The sequence below is a fragment of the Tinamus guttatus genome, unplaced genomic scaffold (genome assembly GCF_059628265.1).
Source record: "Tinamus guttatus ecotype Peru unplaced genomic scaffold, ASM5962826v1 Tinamus_guttatus_pri_ptg000169l, whole genome shotgun sequence".
In the NCBI taxonomy this organism is placed as follows: Eukaryota; Metazoa; Chordata; class Aves; order Tinamiformes; family Tinamidae; genus Tinamus; species Tinamus guttatus.
In genome coordinates, this window is record NW_028288703.1 from 113773 (window position 1) to 133743 (window position 19971).

Below are 19971 nucleotides of genomic sequence, written 5' to 3' on the forward strand. Positions count from 1 at the left end.
AGAGATGCTGTTCTTTTCTAGTAATGTTGTCAAGTGTTATTTTTAAAGTGACATCTGGCTGTAGGGGCAGAAATAGGAGGTCTTTAAATCCTCACTTTTTCCACGGCCTCCCTGGCACACACATGAACTCGGGGGAAAGCGTTGTGTGTCCGGGAGCATTACATTAGAGCTGGGATGGTCCTGGGGGAAGCTCCCACCCGTTTTATGTGGCTGGAAGAACTGTAAAATATATATTTTTTTAGTCTATTTGTGCTTGGTGCATCTTGCAACTCCATTTCCCCAATCTTTGACTTTCGACTATGCTTTTTTTTTTTCTTTTTTTTTTTGTAATTCCATGTAAAGGAAAAAAATAATAAGGAGTGGGAGGGGATGCAAGTGGGACGCGTGTTACCAGCCGCGGCGCTCAGTGCGAGCCCAGCCCCTGCGCGCAGCGGGGCCAGGCAAAGCTCCCGCAGCAAAGCGGCTCCCCTCGCTCTTCCCGGACCTGCGGCACCGCCGCTGCCGCCAGACCCGTGCTGGCCCGCGGCGGGGTTTGGCCCCGCGGCCCGGCACGAGCGCGGCGAGGAGCGCAGGGCCCCGCGCAGCGCCCCGGGCGCCGCCTCCCCGCGGGGGCGGAGCGGGGCGGCCCCGGCTGCACCTGCCGGCGCGGGGCTGCGCGGGGCTGCGCGGGGCCGGGGCCATGGCCGTGCCCGTGCCCGGGGCCACGGGGCTGGGGGCGCCCGGCCGCGACCCGCGCCCGTACGCAGGTAGGAGCGGCGCCGGCAGCCGGGCGGGCTCCGCGCGGGGCTGCGGCCGCACCGGGTCCGCGGGCCCCTCCGCGGAGCTGCCCCGGCACATCCAGCCCCGCGACGGGGCGGGCTGGGGGCTGCGGGCCGGACCGGACCGGGCGCATTTCGGAGCGGGGCTGTCGCTCTCGGGCGCTGTCGCTTTGGGGCTCTTGCTCTGGGGCGCTGTCGCTTTGGGGCTGGCTTGGGGAGCAGGTCGTGCCCCTCGCGTGGGTGTGGGCACAGCGACAGCGGTGGGGCTTGTCCTGACCCACCTGGGACACGTGTGAGGTCCCAGGACACCTTCAAAGCAGGAAGGAGCGGGGCGCTTGATGTGCTGCTTCGGAGGCTGCCGGTTGTCGAAGAGAAAGAATCTCTTTATGAATATAAACTGACCAAGTAGAAAATGAAGATATCAATGTTTTAAGGGAGGAGAGTAACGTACTGAGGAGCAGAATAAAAAATGAGTCATAGCCTTTTTGCTTCCTATTCTCCCTTTTCCCTCTCAGTTTTGTTGATCAACTTAATAATACAGGTTGGAACGTCGTTTCTAAATCTCTTTGACTTTAATGCATCCCACAAAGGTGGCGATGGCAGTCGCAGGGCTCTGTCACACGTCGTCCGTGCCCGTGCGTTCCTGGGCACGGCGGCGGTGCGGAGCTGCCTCCCGGCACATGGAGCTGTCCGTGGCAGCAGCCCCCGGCTCCGGAGCAGGAGCAAAGTGAAAGCAGCTGCTTGGCACAGCCGCGGGGCCCGTGTCGCTGCCGGCTGTGCTGCAGCTCGCGGCGTGGGCAGCGTTTCGTGTGGCCTTCGGTGCAAGCCTGCGGGTGCTGAATGCTGCCGGAGGCCACGGGCCTCTTCCCTGCGCTTTGGTTCGCTGGGGTGGGTCTAACGGACCGTGTTGATGATCTGGTTTTATTATGCTGGTAGAACTGAGCAAACGTGTTTCGGCTGATGCTATTGCAATGCTTTGCAATGCGTCCCTGGATATGTTTAGCTGCGTGTTTAATTGGGATTTGCTAGAGCAGCTCATTTCAATAATATAAAAGAAGTTCTAGGTAATATACTTGAGGAGTCAACAGTTCAAATATAGATCCTGTTGCTCTAGTCTGATGCTAATGTTATTTATTATTGACTTTTTTTCTTCTCTAAAATAGCATAGATCAGTCTCCCCTTGCTCGCTGTGTCACACTGCTTTCCCGGGTTGAGCTGCTGTGCTCAGCCCTGCTCGTTCTGTGTGGGGTGATCTTGCCCTCCATAGGTTGGTGGCAAAACTCCCGCAAACGGGACCCACCAAGAAGCCCCGACCTTCGAAGCAGAAACCCCCCTCGGTGAGTGGTGTGGGTGGCAGCAGCCCTGACTTCTGGGGCAAAACAGGTCGTTTGGTCCCAGCCGGGCCCTGGCGAGGTGTTCTGCTCCCAGCCAACTCCTTCGTCCCCGCTCTGTCCCTTTGCCCCACTTGCTGGCGGCACAGACCTCGCCTGTGCTGAACCTGTGCAGTTCCGGCAAAGGTGCTCGTCAACTCAGCTGAGTTGTGGGTACTTCTATGGTTTAAATGAAACTGTTGTTCAAGCTGCTTAATTTAAAATGCGATGGTGTTACTTATGCAGCAGCACTTGCAGAAGTGACCTCTGCAGAGAGCTGATGGCAGCTGTTACGCAGTGTCTTTCAGTGTATCGTGTTTTTACAGGTAATCATTTTTCATGTGCCTCAACTGAATGTCCTCTTTGCAAAATCTGAGGCCATGAGTGATAAGGTGGTAGGAAGGATTTACACAGACAACCTCTCTCATGCGTCCCTTCTGCTAAAGAGGAAAAAATGTTGCAAACATTGTATTTGAATAAAGATATGAAAGAGAGGGAAGTTGAAAGAAGTCTGTGGGCACAGCCTGACCTCCTTAAACCTGAAAGGGACTCACAGCTTCCTGAGCTGCGGCCGTGAGGTTCAAACGTGCCCTATTTCTCATCCCGCCCCTGAGGATGGAGTCCCCCCGGGCACCTCGCCTTGGCCAGACGCCGGGGGATTTTCATCTCCCTGTGCTCGGAAAGGTTCCGCACCGTGTTTCCAGCACGGGCTGTGCGATGTGGCCTCAATTACAGCTTTTGTGCTCGGAAAAGGGAGACTGGTGGGAGGTGCGTGGACCTTGCCTGGGACATGGTGAACGCTGTGTCCAGAGCAGTGCATGGAAGAAATGGTCTACGAAGTATTATTAAGAGCAAAGACACTATCTCTGGTGTAGGGCAGGTGTAGGCTGCATTGTGATGAAGAAAGAAATTTTCTGAGAAAGCATCACGTTGTATTTGCTCTGGTTTACTCTTCTCTGGGTGCCTTCCTGGATGCTGAGGGGTGCTGGGGAGCAGTTAGAAACATTCTCGGTGTGGCCCAAGGTGCCTTTTCCTCTGTAACGTGCAACTTTATCTGAAATGAGTTGGTATCCCTGACAGTATAGAGACTGCGCAAACATGTCACCAAGAACTTATACTAGCTCTTCCAGGAAAGCAAAAGCAAAATCGCTTTTCAAAGCCAAGAATACTGCTGCTCTGCAGAAGGGCTGCAAAGAAATTCTTAGCTCATTTCCTATGATCCCAAGGTGCAGCTCAGCTTTGAGGCAGGGGAAGAAAATATTCATTGTGAATTTCTGTTTCCACAGGGTAAAATGCGAGAGAACTTGGAAAATATGGGTTTGTAATTTCTCCAGGGCTATTTCTCCTTTTCTCCCATGAGATCAAAGCGAAACCTTTTATTAAAAGGTAAAAAATAAGTGACAGGTGCAGAATTTCAGCTAATTGGTTTTATCTCATGTACTGCAAGACAATGGTGTTGGTAGTTATACATTTGCACTAAGTATTGTTATTGCTTTGAGGGAATGATTTTTGTGCTTGTCATAAAAGCTCCATAAGAGTACGAAATAGTGAAGGAAAAGAGTTATTAGGTCTTCTAGCATAGTCCTCCGCAGCGCAAGATTGCTCCCTAGGGTATTCTCCAGTACTTTGTCCGAGATGCTTTTAAATTACTTACATTATAGAGATGAATTATGTCTAGACATCTGAATTTTAGGTAGGGAAAGAAGCGAGCTGAATGTTTTGAAACCAAAGCGTTGGTATTTTTAAAATTGGAAGTCAGCTTCAAACTGTAGAAACACCCGGCCACAAAGAGCTGGTCCCAGCCTGAGCGGCTGTGTCCCGGCGGGAGAGGTGACATTCCGAGACGCTGCCGCTCGACTCGGGGATAGCGGCACAGCCGGGGATAGGGGCTCCTGCGGCAAAGCCGAGCCTCCCTCTCGGTGGCGGGGAGGTGATTTTGCAGCCTCTGTGAAATGCTGCCCTTCCTGCCTTCCTTTCAGTTTGTTGGTTATGCAGGCAGCTCTGCTGTTGTGCAGCAGCTTGTGCATGGAAAAGATGGGTCCAAGAACTTGCTGTTCCTTGGAGATAGTTGTAGGCAGTTACAAAGTTAGTATTTCTGGGGTAAAATAAAGGCAAGTGCAGAGCTACACGGATGGGCATGGCTCGTAAGCAGAGGGTCTGTGCTTAGGAACTATTTTGAGGAGGAGTGAGAATGTGGAGAAGAGGCGGCGTGGGCAAAGCAAAGAGGCCGTGGGCCTGGAAAGTGGTCGGGTCCAGGGTGTCAGAGGGGACGTGCTGTTGGCAAGGACATCCAACTCCAGTGTTGATTCCTGCTGGTCAGGAGAGCAGAAATTTGTGCCTTTGTGTAAAGGAGCAGAATTTCCCCCGGGAGAATTTCTTCTGATCAACAAGACAAGAAGTGTTGCCAGTTGGTCTGAAGGGGCACCCAGATGGGGGACTTGTTTTCTGCTTTTTCAAAAAAGAATCCCCCATGAACCTGGTGGCAGGTTTGCACAAGCAAGACAGACCCGTAGCATTTGGCCTATAGCTATTTGTACATCCTGGAACTAAGTTTTTCATTCATTTGGAATATGATCAATAGACTAGCTAAAATTCCAGGCCTCCGGAGAGCTGCCGAGGCTGAGGCTGAATTACGAAGGTGGATCCGCTGCAGATCTCCTTAGCGGCGTGTTACACAAGAGGGTGGAGGGCACAGAGCTCGTGTCCTTTGGTCTTAAGACATGTATCATTCAGTTTATAATTCACCTGCAATCACCTACTATTTTAATGGAAAAAGTAAACACAGTGTTCTTATAATCACATCTTTCTCCGTCTTTGTGCCACCTTTCACAAATTCCACATCCTGGGAGGCCAAAAGCTGGCACTTATCGACTCAAAACGTTAATGATTCGTAGTTCCCGAATTACTTGTGACTTTGGCACACTTCAGGTTGCAGGTCGCTTTTGTCCCTCTCTCCTAGTGGCCGCTCTCCTGGCGGGAGGGCCAGCAGCAGGAAAGGGGGAGCAGAGGAAGAAGCAACAGGACTGCTGAGAAGGCTGTTAAATCTGACTGTGCAGGTAGTTTCTTGGTCCATGAGTGATTTCTATCACCATAATAAATTGCATGCTATTGCAAACTCTTTCAGACTGCTGTCTGCAAAAATCAATTATTTGCAGAAATTCTTGCTGACAGTTGTACGCCAGGTTGCAGTTCTGCAAACCAAGGGAGGAGGCTCAGGTTTGCTGCCTGTATTAGAGGAGAAGAGAGACCCAGAGTGAAGCCGGTGAGGAGGGACAAGGACAGGCGAGACATGGTGACTGGCTTTGCTTCAGACTAGAAATGCCCTCTGCTTTGGAGGCACAAAGTCACGTGCTGTTGTCTCATGACTTCCCTGTTGTGAGCGTGCAAAAGAACTGTGTTAGGTTTTTAGGAAATGTAGGAAACTGCATTAATTGTGAGCTGGATATCACAGCTGATTAATGAGAGTGACACTTGTCCCCTGTCGACTTTCACTGGGGCAGAGCTAAGAGAATTAAGGAGTTAAAGCACATGCCCTCAGAAAGTAGTTTCAAACAAACAAAAAAACCCAGTTCTTTTTAACTGTTTTGAGCAAACATAATGCCTTTTTTTTTTTTTTTTTTGGTCAAAACAGAGCACTTTGACCTCAGGTAGTAAGTGCTTTTAGTCCACCTGCAAGTCATGGTGGGGCTGAATTTGCTGTTTCCCTGCAGACCCTTCTTACTGGTGCCCTCTGAGGATGCCCATTGAAGGTCACCGGGACGGCCATATCCGGGCGCCTGGGCTGTCCACTGTGCACCCTCCTGTCCCACAGTGACAATGTGAGGTTGGTGGTGACATTTTTTTGCTGTTGTTGTAACAACAGAAGCTGTTTTGAGCAGTATCCCAAGATAATCTGTTATCTCGCTTGCCGCGGGCAGGCAGGAACATCCCTTGGCATCGTTTTACCGGGTAATTTTTGTCTGGGAACCATTTGCCTTAAGGCATAATCCTGATGTATATTATAGTCAATATCTTTTTTAAATACAGATATTACATGGAAGAGATAAGTAGGTGATACCTGTAAGTTACTTTAAGCTTAATGGATTTTTTCTGTTCTTGCAAGTTCCACTACTGCTAACTTTTGAGAAGTGTCCTAATGTACTTTTCCAGTTCTGTTGGTAAACAGCCTAATAAAATGCAGAATAACCATCTGTTCTTGCTTTACTGGGGACTTCATCAAATACTTCATTTTTCATTTAGTTCTTATTTCTCAATTAATTGTTTCCATAAGGAGAAAAATAGTCAGTATTGCCCTTACTGCTAGGTCCAAGAGTAGAATCTACAGATGAAAATAACTTGACTTTGATGTAAATTGGCAAAAAAAAATCAATCACAGAGCTGGCTGTACAGCGACTGGAACAAATCCTCTCTTTAAAGAATAACATAAAATTCCTGAATAAGAATCACTTTACACCGATCCTACATGTTATTTGTGCTTGAAGTAGGAGAGCATTGCAAATGTTGCCAGCCAAAACTTAATCTAGCGTTTTGGTGATATGCAGCTTGGGTTTTGCATGGATTAAAATTGCTTTCAGCCCTTGCAGAGAGGGAGCATTTCAGAGCAGAGATGGGACGTGTTTCCCGCTGACTCCTAAATCTCATTACAACTTGTTTACTGCTCTGAAAAACTCAAAAGCCCCCCAAAAATGCTCAGGGGGAGAGCAGAAAGGCTGAGCATTGTGAGCAGAGATGATGCAGACCTGTGCGTTGTGGGTCTGGATCTGCGCTCCCCAGGGTCCGGACTGTGCAGGCAGGAGGTTTGGCCGTGGTGCATTGCGGGGTTTGATGTGGAGGTGGAGGCCAAGTTGTGTTGCAAATGGTGTGCTGAAAAAAATCCGTTTTGTTTGCCAAACGGTCAACAGAAACAGAGCTGGCTATAGTGAGGAGCAAGAGAGGCCTAAGGCTTCGTTCCTTATGGAGGTGTGAGCAGAGGTCACCTGGGCATCAGTGTGTAAGTGAATACAGAAAGAGGAAGTGTTCTTCAAATCCCCTTCTTGCCCTGCTTAGAAATTCTTGTTAATAGTAGAACGGTGTTTGGGTGGTTTTTTTTTTCCTGATTGTTTTATTTATTTGTTTTAAAAATGCTGTGGGGCTGGGCTTCTGCCGGGAGGACAGGGATGCTGTTTCGCCTTTTGGGCTTCTTGCAGAAACGCCATGAGCAGCGTGCTCGGTGCCCTCGGGGTTTGCAGAACCTGATGTTCTGTCCGTCTCTGGCGTCTGGCTGTTGCTGCATTGAAGTCAGCGATCAGCCCACGTGGATGGGGATGAAGAGGCCGGTTGTAGGCTCTGTTTCCAAGTGAGCAGTGAGGGGCAGTCGTGGTGAGAGGCAGATATGGCTGAGTATAGAGCATCCCAGCATGTGCTTTTGCAGCGTATTAGATGCTTGTTTCCTATTTCCTGGCATGGGGAGTGGGAAGGAGCACGAGAAATTTTTGGACAGGCAAAGGCATCCTTAGGTGAATCTTTCATTTCTGCCTTCTTATCAGCAAAACATAAATCCCCAGCTTGCTGACAACAAAATCATATAGTAACTCCTTCAACAAATCAATTTGCCAGTACAGATAATCCTGGCTGTGCATGAGAAGAGATATTTTGGATTATTTTTCCTCAGTTCTTGCATTACTCTTTGTTTTCCAGCACCTGAGTGTTGTGTGTTTAGCTCTTCTGAACCTCGTGGCTGGTGTGGATAACACTGCACTGCAGAGGCTTCCTGGGGGCTGCTCGTCATGGCGGGGGCATCTGCTTCCTTGCTGTGGGCAGAGCCCTTCTGGGTTGCCAGGAAATAGTGTCAGATCCAAACACTTGAGTATGAGTATCCTCTTAGGGTGACCCCAGCTAAGAGATTATTTAAGAAGTGATTTCCAGCCTTTTCTTCCCTGAAGACGCATCAGCAAGTGAGTTTTTGTCCTCAGCTGAGCCGTTATCCAGTATGCAAAAGTGCGAGCGGTTCGTGGGCCTGGTGCTCGCAAGCAAAGCTTCAAGGTGATGGGAATGAGGTTATGGAGACACAGATCAAGTCTAGGAGTGATGACGCAAACCCGCTCAAAACTAAACAACCCATCATGAATTTTGATACTTGCCCTAGCCTGCTTAGCAGACACAGCCCGTTTGTTGCTTGCGCCTTGCGCCCGCCTTGGGGTGCCGCTTGCAAGCGCGAGCGTGGGGTGTGCAGGGCAGCTAGAAGGCTGCGTGGATGCTGCTAAGGGCTAAAATGCTTTATTCAGCATTACATTTTTGGGTGCTAATATGTACAGCAAGCCAAGACCTGAACACCTCTAGATGCACAGAAAATAAATACAGCTCAAGATGTAAATCTGGCCAGCACAAATGCCTATGTGTTATTTGCAGTTTACTGCAGGAAATGATGCAGCTTCAACACTGGCATCCCCTGAAAACAAAATTCCCTGATTATAAGAGACGTAGTCAAATAAGCATATCCAGAAAGTATTCAAAGGATAAATCTATATAGAAAGCTGCTTATATAAATACAAGGATGGAAACATACCTAAACAATCCTTTTCTGAAGTTGGAAAGGTAAAACTAACATAGGAAGAAAGTAAATGCAACAATTGATTGCAAAAAGATTATAGGCGTTAGCAGCACAGGCTGCTAGAGCCTTCACAGGAAAGATTTATAAATGAATTATTAGAAGACCGTTACTGAGGAAAATCAGGGCATATCTGATCCAGAAATTTAAATCTGAACCTGGATAAAATTCACAAACTCATCCTGGCATAAGGCCATTTATGCATTTCAATAAAATCTCCTATAAAAGGAAAAAGCAGTGAGGCATCTAATTTTTTGGCTTTGGGAGGAGGGATAGTTTGTGTTGAAAAGCTCTAGGAAGAAGAAGAAAAGCTATTTCTATTCTGGCCAAATGTAGATGTATGAAATGCAGCTGATGAATTTTCTATCTGCACAGAGCCAGGTGGAGAAGCTTTTGAAAGCTGAAGTTCCTGCCCCAATTCCATTCCATGCGGGAGATGACATAACGCTATTATAAACCAGGGAAATATCCATTGCTTAATGGGATACTGGCTCAGGAGAAGCTATTAGGAATCTTTGTAAACACTCAGGTGATGAAAATATTTTAAGATCTACGACTGAGGAAGAATGCTGACAAGGTCGCTGACATTCAAGTGCTTTAATTACTCTACGTATATCATTATGGCAAGGATGAAGCAGGAAAGGGCAAAGCGTGTCTGAACCAGCTACAGCTGCATATATTACTTGGGAAAGGTCAACACTGGATTAAATGGAGTGTATCTCAAGAGAAAGAATCCAGTGCCCAATTACCCACTCTTTGGAGAGTGGAGGCTCAGTAGGGATTGCGGGTCAGCTGGCAATGCCACTGCCCGGTCTAACAAGGGCTGTGCGCCTGGCCAAGCCGATGCCCATGAACCACAGTCTGCACTGAATTGCTTCCTGCGTCTCGCACTGCCAGAAGTGTCACCGGCATGAACTCAAAGTGTGTGATCTGATAGCTAAAAATACCCTTGAATGTGTAAAATGCAAAAAGGTGGATATTCTGCAGCTAGAAAAATGGCTTTTCACAAAAAGTCTTTGAATATACAAGCACGGTAAACAGAAAAGCTCAAACTCCTGGTATTCATCTGAAGTGGGGAGGAAGGTTGTCCAATTCGTATATTCACTGTGTTCTAGTCATCGGATGTTGGAGGAAAGGACAGGGAATCAAGGGAAATGACCATCTGGAAAATATTTGCTCTTCTTGAAGCAACTGTCATGGTATTAGACTGAAAGAAGTGACAGAACAAATAGAAATAATTGGCATGAAATTAAAAAAGGCATTTTTTAAAGCTAGTTATTGGTACATATTTACCTAGTAGAATAGACTGGTAATTGTCACTGTGGCTTTCGCTTGGTCTTTTTGTATTTTTCCTTTGTGTTGTTTTAAATGGGGTTGTTTTTTTAGAGCAGAAATTGCAGCCAGGTAGTACGCCTGTCCTCTGTTGTTTGAGCTCAAAAGCTCAAAATTAATTAATGACAGGAGAGTTTTTTGTTAGTAAAAAGAAAACAGTTCATATGGATAGTATGTAATTCTGTCCAATGTTCTCATGGAGGCAATTAAAGCTGTGAATTTCTTTTTGTTGGTAAGTGCAGGAAGCCTTGTTTTCCTCCTTCATTTTTGTGTGTTTTATCATGGGGCTTGCAAACCCAGGCTCACAGCTGCAAATCAGTCACCACCTCTAAGGGGGCCCTGCCGGAGTCAGCTGAAAAACAGGGAGCTTGACCTCTGAGGCAGGAGAAATGCTGATATTTAGTAAATGTCAACTATATATAGGTAAAATAGTTCCCAGATTCTGTCAGTGCCTATGTGCGAGAACAGAAAAATGCACTTGTTTTTGTTGTCTGTGAAGCATAAGTGCATGTTATATATTGTCCTAATGATTGTTCATTAATATTCATGCTTAAAATGAGTATGAAGCAAAGGTTATTGTGACTGCTCAATAAGAAGAGAAAAGCAAAATGAGCGAAGGTGCCACAAATGGATAATATACTGTATTGTAACCTGAACACAGAGATGAGTTGGATGCGACTGTGCTGCATGGGCGTTGTTCTTCCTCTCTCTCCCATTTTTTGTCCCCTGCCCTTATCACAGCTTTTGGACCTGTTGGCTGATGGACAGCTGTATAGCACTCTAGGAAAGTAGGAAGTTTCTGTAGGGTCATGACAATGCAGCGCCAAAATATACATCCTGAAACGCTGCGGTGTGAGGCGCATCTCTCGGGTCCTGGAGAGCTTGCACCGGAGCAGATGTGTTATGAGCACTTGCAGTGTGTGAAAGCTCCCATTTTAGCATTTAATTAAACACATGGAGCCCAACAAGATGGGATTCCATTGAAGATCAAGCTGCTCAGAGAATGATTTTTTTAAAGACTTTTAATATTCAACAGTTTAAGTAGTTAATGCCTCAAGATGAGTTCCCCCGTGGTGCCGTGGGTTGGAGCACTGGGGCTGCTGGTGGCACTGGAGGTGCTTTGGCCCCAGGCTGGTGCTTGGCGGGGTAGTGGGCATTGCCCGTGCAGAGCTGTGTGCTTGCGCTCATGTAAGACACACAACGAAGCAGTATAAGCGACGCTCCGGCCACGCTGCTCCATCCCGCTCCGTTTCTGTTCCGCAGGGCAGTGCGGCCGCGTGCTCCCTCCCCGCCTCGGCTCGCTGCAGGTGATCCACGGCAACGGCACGGCCCTGGGGACCGTGATAACCTTCCAGTGCTCCGCCGAGCACCAGCTGGAGGGGCAGGCCGTCATCAGCTGCGTGTGGAAGGGGAACGCTACGCAGTGGACCGCTGGAGTGCCCGCATGCAAGCGTAAGCATCTGCCCAAGGCCCTGCCACCGGGCCGTACGGTACCAACAGTGCCCCGGGCATCCCTGCACCCCGAGGGTTAATTCCAGGCATCTATCTGTGTGAGGAGCAACACAAATTCATTTCTGCCAGAGCTGCCCCTCAGCTGTAATTGCTCTCCATATGTGTCCTGGCACCATTAGTTATCGGGACACAGGAAAGACTCGACCAGATTTATGTCTGATCTCCCACCACCGCCTCTGGTAGTGCTGCGCCCAGGATATATGCGGCCCTCCAGCTACAAGATGCACTGTTTTCTGGCAAATATATAGGTGCAACCAACTGATTTGTAAATATATTTGGAAACTCGCTGGCAATTTTGCTGTAAAAGAGCACAGAAGTATTTAAGAAGGGCTATTAGGTGGTTGCCTGTGGTCAGCTGCATGGAAAAGTTATCATGCTGACAAATTGCGTTTGAACAGCAACAACATTAACTACCTTCCATGCTGTTCCCTCTTATTTATTACAAGATGGTTAGTAATTTGGCAGGAAGTCAGCCTGAGCACAATTCTGATGCATGGTACCTCTGGGCTTCAGCACGTTTGAAACTGAGGAGCTCGCTCTGGTTCTCAGACCGTGTATAATTTGAAACCATTTGGTAGCTGGATAGCCATTTTAGACACTTACTATTCCTTCCCAAGTCAGTTCTACTTACCTCTGATTTAAGAGATTCCATTAAAGAAAAGGAATGAGAGAAATTCCCCCTTGGAGAGGCTGGAGAGATGTAAAGCTTTCCGTGGGCTCAGCAGAACCATTTCTGGTGCTGGTGTTCGTATGGCTGGAAGAAGCTGACGAGTTTTTGAAGCAAGATGTGTTTAGTGCTGAAAATGAGCTGGCAGGGACCTGTGCTAGCGCTGCCACCTCACGTTCCCATTGCTCCTTTTTTTTTTTTATGGATAATTTATTTCCAACTTAGTATCATTGAACAGTCAGCTCTGCAGACACTGTCTCTCCCCTTCCTCTTTCTGAAAAAGAGAAAATAAATGGTTCACTACCTGCCCAGTAGGAATTAATTATATTGAGCTGTCTGTGCCATAAAGGGCTTCTTTAAACCTTTTAGCCCCTTCAGTATTTGGTTTTCCAGCTCCTCCTCTTATCAACACCTGGGGAAGAGAGTCTGTTACCTCACCTGCACTTGATATACTGACAAAGCTGTGGGTTTAGCTAGTGCAGTGTGCCTGGCGTGGTATTTATTTAATTGCAATGATAAAACACTTGTGAACAATTCATTAATAACTTGTGAAGAGGTAGTTTTTAAATAGCCCAATTTGAGGCTGCCTAGCTTTATGTTGAAACCTAGGCACTCTAACAACTTAGCACATCCTATCAAGAAAGTCTTCATAGGGTTATAATTAGTAGAAATGGGAAGTAGGTAGGCTTAAGCATGGAAATGTAATGGAAATGTGGATGAGATATTCATGTGTTCACTTAGAAACCTGCTTCTGTGTTTGCCTTGCTGCAGCTGTATCAAAATATGAGACTTTTGGATTCAAGGTAGCAGTGATTGCCTCCATAGTGAGCTGTGCCATCATTCTGCTGATGTCTATGGCTTTTCTAACTTGTTGTCTCATCAAGTGTGTGAAGAAAAGTGAAAGAAGGAGAACTGAAAGGTATGTCCAGAAAAGGTCTTTTTTTATTATAAATGTATATGGTCAAAGTTGTGTATGTAACCTGCATGCTAATGGTGATGCTTTAGAGAGGTGTTTGAAAGCAGGCAGGGCAGTGCGGAGGAGAGGAGGCATGAAGAGGCGCCCGAGCTCTCTGTGCTCTGTTATCTGCAGCCATGGAGCAACCAGGCGTCCTCTCTGGGGGGATATTCTGCAATTTCCAAATCTGATTGGAGCAAAAATATGATTTTTCCATTTCCCTTTGAAAAGATTCTGTGAAGCAAAAAAGGACTTTGGTGTCATTCCTGATGTTAGGTCTTCACTGCTAGCGTGAAATAATATTTGAAGTGAAAATGCTGATTGACGTTTTTAAATTGCTGCTTTTCTGGTTGATAAGACTATTCATATCAAAGTCCTTGTTTTTCATTAATTTGAAAAGAAATTTTGTGAGCATTAGCACTTTGCATGACTTTTTCATTAAAAAAACAAAAAAAAACCCTTTGCACTGGGGATCTGCACCTTGTGCTCTCCCTGGCGCCTGCCCCTCTTCCCAGTGCGCTGCTGCCTGCAGCCTCCTTCCCTCTGCCGGGATGGGCTTTGGAACGGGGCTGATGCCTCCAGCTCCAGGCTCATCCCACCCGGCAGCAAGTGCTTTAAAAAGCTGTCCCCCTTAAGGACAGCACTTATTTAAGTCTCCAGAAATTTGGCTTACACTTGAAATTCAGCATGTATTCGGATGCTGTCCTCAATAGAGATGGATTTACATTTAAATTCAAGCTTAACTGAAGCAGGGCTATGGCGAGATAAAAGCTCAAATATACAGCTGTTTATCACAGTAATGTATTTTACCCTCTGCTTGATTCACAGAGAGATGCAGCTCTGGTACCAGCTCAGAAGTGAAGAACTGGAGAACATGCAAGCTGCTTACTTTGGTTATAAAGGAAGGAATAATAACAACAACAACAAAAAACTCAGGAATAAATCAACGTTTGAGGATGTGACTAGCATGGCCTATGACAACCAAGGCTTCTACAGGTAAAGTTATGAAAATACAGCAGTTTTGAAGGGGTTGGTGGAACAGGCATTAGAAAGTGGCTGCACAGACACGTGTGCGGGGGGCACAGTGGTTTCTGTGCCTGTTCAAGGTACCCTCTGTGTGGGGCTGACGTGCTGCGCTGACTGCGCTGCTGTCAGCAAAAGAAAAGTAGGAAGTGTTCTGCAGAACGTGTCAAATACTGATGGCCATGTTGCCACTGCTATCCACTTAATTACCTGTCACTTCATCTTTGCCATCCTTTGGGTACTGCTCGGCCGTTGTATACAGTAATATATGGCACCATCTTGTTTACTTTTAATTCACCACTCACTTGTGCAGCTTTTGTGTACAGCAGCGTGTTGATTTGTAGTGGTTACCTGCAGAAAGCAATTTTTTGCAGGTTGTAAAGCTGCTTCAGTGTCAGAGCGCTGCTGGAAGTGGTTTTCAAATGGAGCCCTTATGTGAGAGTCTGGTGCCTGTTTAATCAGCTCTTGGCTTTGGCTGATTTCAGGAAGACATATAAAGCTAATTACATGGTGATCGTATCCTAGATGGGTTTTCAGAAGACATAGGATCCAGCTTGTAATTTTGAGCAGTGTCAGTCTGCCAAGGTGTTGGTGTTTGGTAGAAGTGTCATCTGCTTTCAAATGATGTGCATCAAGGCACAAGGAGGGCTCTGCCTAGAGCTGGGGACTCTGCCGGAGCCTCCGGTTCTCGTGCAGCTCTTATCTGCCCTGCTCCACCGAGCAGAAGCCGCTGGGTTGTGTTTACCAAGATCTGCGCTTTCTTCCTTAACTGAAAGGAGCAGGGAATATAGGATTCATGGGGATAAGCAGCTTCGCTGCAGCCAGAAGTCAACAAGTTCATTATTTCTCTAGACTGGTGAGGCCTGGGGAAACTGCAGGGGGGAAACCAAGGGATCGAGAGCAGTGAGGCCTCGGAGAAATTTGTTTCTTCGGCACCCACAGTGTTCAGTTCCCATCCGCAGACCCACCTCTGGTGCGCAAGCTCCGCAGCTGATCAAGCTCCACTTTATTTCCCTGTTGCAGAGGTCCTATGATCCCTGCTGATCACTAGCTAGAGACAAATCATCTCGAAGAGCGAGTATATTAGCACGTCCATGCCAGAGCCTGAAGTGTAGCCGCTGCTCACGCAGAGAACGGCTGCTCCCAAGCCCGGGCAGGAATTGTAGGAGTTGCAGGTGCTGGACAAAACTCTCCCTTGGGATTGCTCTAGGAAAAAGCTTGACCCTTTACCAGATTGTAGCACATCCTCTTTCTTCACTCAAATAAGATCGATTTAATAAAGGTCAGCAAGCACTGCTCATTTCTACTGTTCATTGCTGTTAAGTGGCTCTATGCACCGGGTGAGAGGCGGAAATTATGCTAACATAAATCTCGCCGAAGTGTGCCTGCGTGGTCACGGAGGAGGTGAAAGGTAGTTTAACCAGGGATTGCATTAATGCTTCACATATTTGGAGGACTTTGTGAATGTATTGCAAGAGCAATGGTAAATCAAAGATCCAATTTTATTTTCCTACCAAGGAACTGTACTAAGAAACCTGATAGCTGAGTTGTGCCAATATCTGAGAGGAGAGATAGCATTTCTTTCCCTTAAGGAGAGCAATTCTGCTGCTCCTGGGGAAATGGGGATTCTTCCTCCCTTCAGGAGGACCCTTGTGCATGAATCTTAGCCTGGTCTGCACCAGAAAGGATGTAGGTCTTGCTGCTTTTCAGTCTTAGTTGAAATAGGTTTAGAGATTAACTATGCTGTGTTTGGATTTGCCCTCTTTAAGGATCAAAGATGCTTTAAGAACAAATGGAATAAAAAGCCAGTTCTTTCAGGCAGGTTTGTTATGGTTTATGGAGTAGCTTATGGAGGATTAAAAAGCTGTCATCTGTTCAAGTGATACCTTCATTTGCTGATGGATAATCAGTCCTAATGGATAAAAGTTATCAGTAATGTTGGGCAATAGAGGCTCTGCTGCTGTTCTAGACCTGTCTGCCATGAAGTGAGGTCTTTTTCCCCCTGGCATTTCAAGCACAGAACAAACATGTGCAGTGTATAGTTTTGCTAGCAAATGAGGAATTTGAATGACAAGTGCACTTGTAGTGAACCCTGTTCTGGCATCTCGTGTATGAACAAGTTCCTTCAAAATGATGAAAACTGCCTCCTCAAATACCTGGGGTCAGTTGCCTACAACATGAAGTCACAGTTGATGCCATCTCTTCCTTTTTGGAAGCAAGGAACTGTACGGAGCTTAAAAACACCCATTTTCTGCAGCAGCACTTTCGTGCAGGAGCTGCAGCACTCAGGGCAGAGATAGCAGCACTTGGGAAATGCAGGGGTTTGGGGCAGATTAGCTGAGAAAAGGGTCTGTCCCCTCGGTGGAGCAGATTAGCCGCGGCTCAGTGTCACGTAGCTGAGCGAGACGGGCGCTCAGGGAGGCTGAAGGCAGCTGTGAAGCCGCTCTTCTTCATCCCCTGACACCTAATGAGAGCCAGGAAGAAAGCGGTCCAGCTCAAACACACATCTGAAGGGCGGCAGAGAAATCTGGTGAACACCTTTGCTGGTGTGAAGCCATTCGGGGGAAGTGGCACGCTCCAAATTTGGAGTGTTTTGAAGTGAGCTATTTCACAGTGCTCTGGGCCAAGCTATAAAGTGGAAAAGCCCGAGTTTCAGCAGGTCTACGCACTCCTGTAAGACATCCACGGCAGCTGGGGCGTATTACCAAGAGAGGAAGATCTCTTCTGCAGAGGAGCTGGCTGGTATATTCCCACAGAAGATATTTTTAGTGCCTGAAATTTTTGTGCTGGAGCCCTTTCTGACTACAAGGCGCGTTACCAGTGCACCTGGCGAAAAGCATGTGAGGAAAATCCAACAACAGAGATGTCCAAGGGAGAAGATATTGTACAGAAGCCAGCGTGCTCCGAGGAGAGGCTGCTCAGCTTTTTGAGGTGGTTTTAGAAGCCAGAAGTAAAGCTGCCGAAATTAGCTCATAACTTTGGCCTGTGCAGTAAAACCAAATGTGTTCTCCCTTGCTCTTCCATTTAGTGGCTGTGATGGTTGATGTTTTCCATTACCTTATGCGCGGGGCTGCAGGGGAGGCGCGAATCAGAAACTCATGGAGCTCTAGGCGATGTCCACGTCTGCTTGGGCTGGCTGGGGAGTGTGGCTGGGGGCCAGCCGGCCTCCAGAAGCAGGGGCAAGAGGGGAGATGACACATGGCTGCATCTCTGCGTGTCCCGCTGCACCCCGCCAGCCTGAGCTTCTCCATGGAGAGTCATTTTGCGCTAGCTCGTTATTCCTCTGCTTTCCTCCCGCCACCTCTCCCAAGTCTCCCAGGATGTTTGGAACGCGTGTTCCCGCGGTGCGTTGTCTCAGAAGGCTGTAGTTGTTACGCTGCACTTGCCTAGGTTGTCCAGGAGATCCTGGGCAGGTTTCCTGTTAACCTGTGTGACAGAAATGGAAAGAGAACCAAGAAGGAGAGCAGACCCAACCACACCAAAAGCTGAATTTCAGTATAGGAACCATCTGCTTCTGCCCTCGTCAAATGCTGTCTCATGCGTCTACATGAGATGCTCAGCATCTAGCACCTCTGGATGCTTCTGCAGTTCCAAGGAAAAGTAGATGGAGGTCTTCTGACCTTCTCAATTTAATATTTTGAAATAGTCTAGTTAAGAATGGAGTTCAGGAAAGTTAAAGCTCTTGAAAGAAGTCTTGCTTGTTCTGCACTTTTGTGGAGAAGGTTCCTAAGGATGAAAGCACCACCTGAAGCCGGTGTTTGGCGGACAGCGGTGCATTGAAGAGAGCCCATCACATGCACACGTGTCTCCTGTCAGCTCTGCAGCTCTCTGATTAGCAGTTTTCAGCCCTTGCTTAGGTGGAGCCCTGTTGAATGCACTGATCTTTTGATGTTTGCAGGTTTTTGTGCAGAAGACATCTTTCTTGTTGATCTCCTTTGCCTTTAATTTGAGGAAGACCTCCCCCAGAAGAAGCAGTTAAATCCCATGTGTCTGCGCGCTGCATCTGAAAACAGCAGTTGGCAGGCAGTGACTGTTGTCACCACATCCTGCACTTATTTAAGTGAACAGAAACTCGACAATGAAACCAAAGGAGGATGCCACTTAGCTAGGAGCAGAGTTGTCCTCTAACTGCAGTGTTAGATGATTTGGGTTCCTAACGTGGTGGTGAGCAGTGGTAATGGGGAGTTTTGTGGGGCAGAGACATGGTAGAAGAGAAAATCAGAATGTGATCAGTTATGTGGGCTGCAGCAGCAAATTGTACTTATTGCACAAAATTAATGAGATTTGAAGTACTTCTGGCAGGGCTATTTGCAAGGCAAGTGGCTACCCCGTGCTAACCCAGGTGTATTTTGCAGAGATCTTCCTTTCTTCTGATTCGTCCACCTGTGCATGCTCTTTTAAATTGGTTTTCAGTTTGCAACTTTGGTCTGCATTTCAAGAACACTAAATTGACTTATTGGTGCTAAGAAAACATGTGCACAGCTGCAGCTCTGTCAGGAAATTTTGTTTTGGCTGCAGTTGACTGCACTAATGCAAGAGCTTCTATTCTCTGACAGTAGATGAGCAGCCATAGGGTACCGAGGTGGGTGTCCTGGTGCGGCACAGAGACACCCAAGGGTTTGTCGGTGCATGGTGGTTACACAACACATTTCCTGCACCATGGGCATTCCACGTGAAATGGATGAAGTTATCAGGCTGTTTCAGAGGAGAAATGGATGAGCATCGTGCTGCCCATGTTCAGGTGGGTAAATCTTGCTCAGTGGCATGCGGCTGTAATGAGCATGACCTGGTGGCAGCAGGGCATCCACGTGCAAAGTAATAGTGGTTTAAGAGGCCTTTACACTACGTGACTGTAGCCTGTGCCCAAAATAGCTTTGTACTGCAGCTTGCCAGAGAAGGGCAAGATTTATTCTCCTTTACAGGAAGGGTGTTTCTGCAGGGTGTCTGCTCTGAACCAGAATGGCAATTATGTAGTAACTGCGTTTTATTTTCTGCATTACCCCATGGGCTTCCCCAGCATAGCAGATGAAACTCGAGTAACTCCTTCCTTCCCGCTTGCAGGTTGCAGGAGGAGTGGATGCAGGACACGGCAGCCCCGGGATGCAGCAAGGACAGCGCCCGCCCGCCCAGGCCGCGCGCGGGCAGCGGGGCCCCTGCGGCACGAGCCGGACCGGGACCCGGCGCCGTGAGTTCCCTGCACGTCGTTGAGGTCCATGGACACACCGGGGACAGGCAGAGCAGACCCAGCTCCCACATACCCGGCTAGCTGGGGCCTGAAATGCAGTAGCTCCTCTGGACCAAAATAAAATCTGGACAGAAACATGTGCCTTAAAGTCAAAGTTAGAAAATTAACTGTTCAAATGAAATTTGAAATTTTATATACTCTGAGATAGATATTTAAAAGAAATGCTTTAAGGTCTGAGCTAAATAAAATAAAGAATGTTGACAGTGGCAGTCCATAGACATTCTCTCCAATGTGCTATATATTATGACCATATCCAAAGCATAATTCTTGTGTACATATAGAGGAAAAGCATAATTGCCTGTAATTGCCTCATACAACTTCACTGATGGTAATTACGCATTCATAAGATTGCAACCTTCTTTTGACCTGTTTTTTGTAAACATTTCAGAAAGAAAAATCCCCCGTATTTTTGCACAGTAGTATGATATAATTAAAATAAAGTTTTGTTTTTAATTGAAGGACCCTGTTATTTCACAGGAGGAAGACCTTATTTTTGCGTCAGCTGCTCTGCGTCTCGAGGCCG

General features: G+C 47.3%; 1 protein-coding gene across 1 annotated transcript; it reads left to right on the forward strand.

Moving 5' to 3' along the window:
* Window positions 1–679: 679 nt before the first annotated feature.
* Window positions 680–19906, forward strand: SUSD3 (sushi domain containing 3). The gene is made up of 5 exons (XM_088522846.1): window positions 680–746; window positions 11262–11498; window positions 12997–13144; window positions 14009–14176; window positions 19265–19906. The coding sequence occupies exons 1-5, from the start codon at window positions 680–682 to the stop codon at window positions 19467–19469; spliced, it is 825 nt and encodes a 274-aa protein (XP_088378972.1). The 3' UTR covers window positions 19470–19906.
* The last annotated feature ends 65 nt before the right edge of the window (window positions 19907–19971 follow it).

Excerpts from the sequence above, each read along its gene's own strand:
- SUSD3 (XM_088522846.1), top strand. The coding sequence starts at position 680 with ATGGCCGTGCCCGTGCCCGGGGCCACGGGGCTGGGGGCGCCCGGCCGC. Across the intron at positions 747-11,261 it reads CGACCCGCGCCCGTACGCAG|CGACGCTCCGGCCACGCTGC; the intron begins GTAGGAGCGGCG and ends AAGCAGTATAAG. Across the intron at positions 11,499-12,996 it reads TGGAGTGCCCGCATGCAAGC|CTGTATCAAAATATGAGACT; the intron begins GTAAGCATCTGC and ends GCCTTGCTGCAG.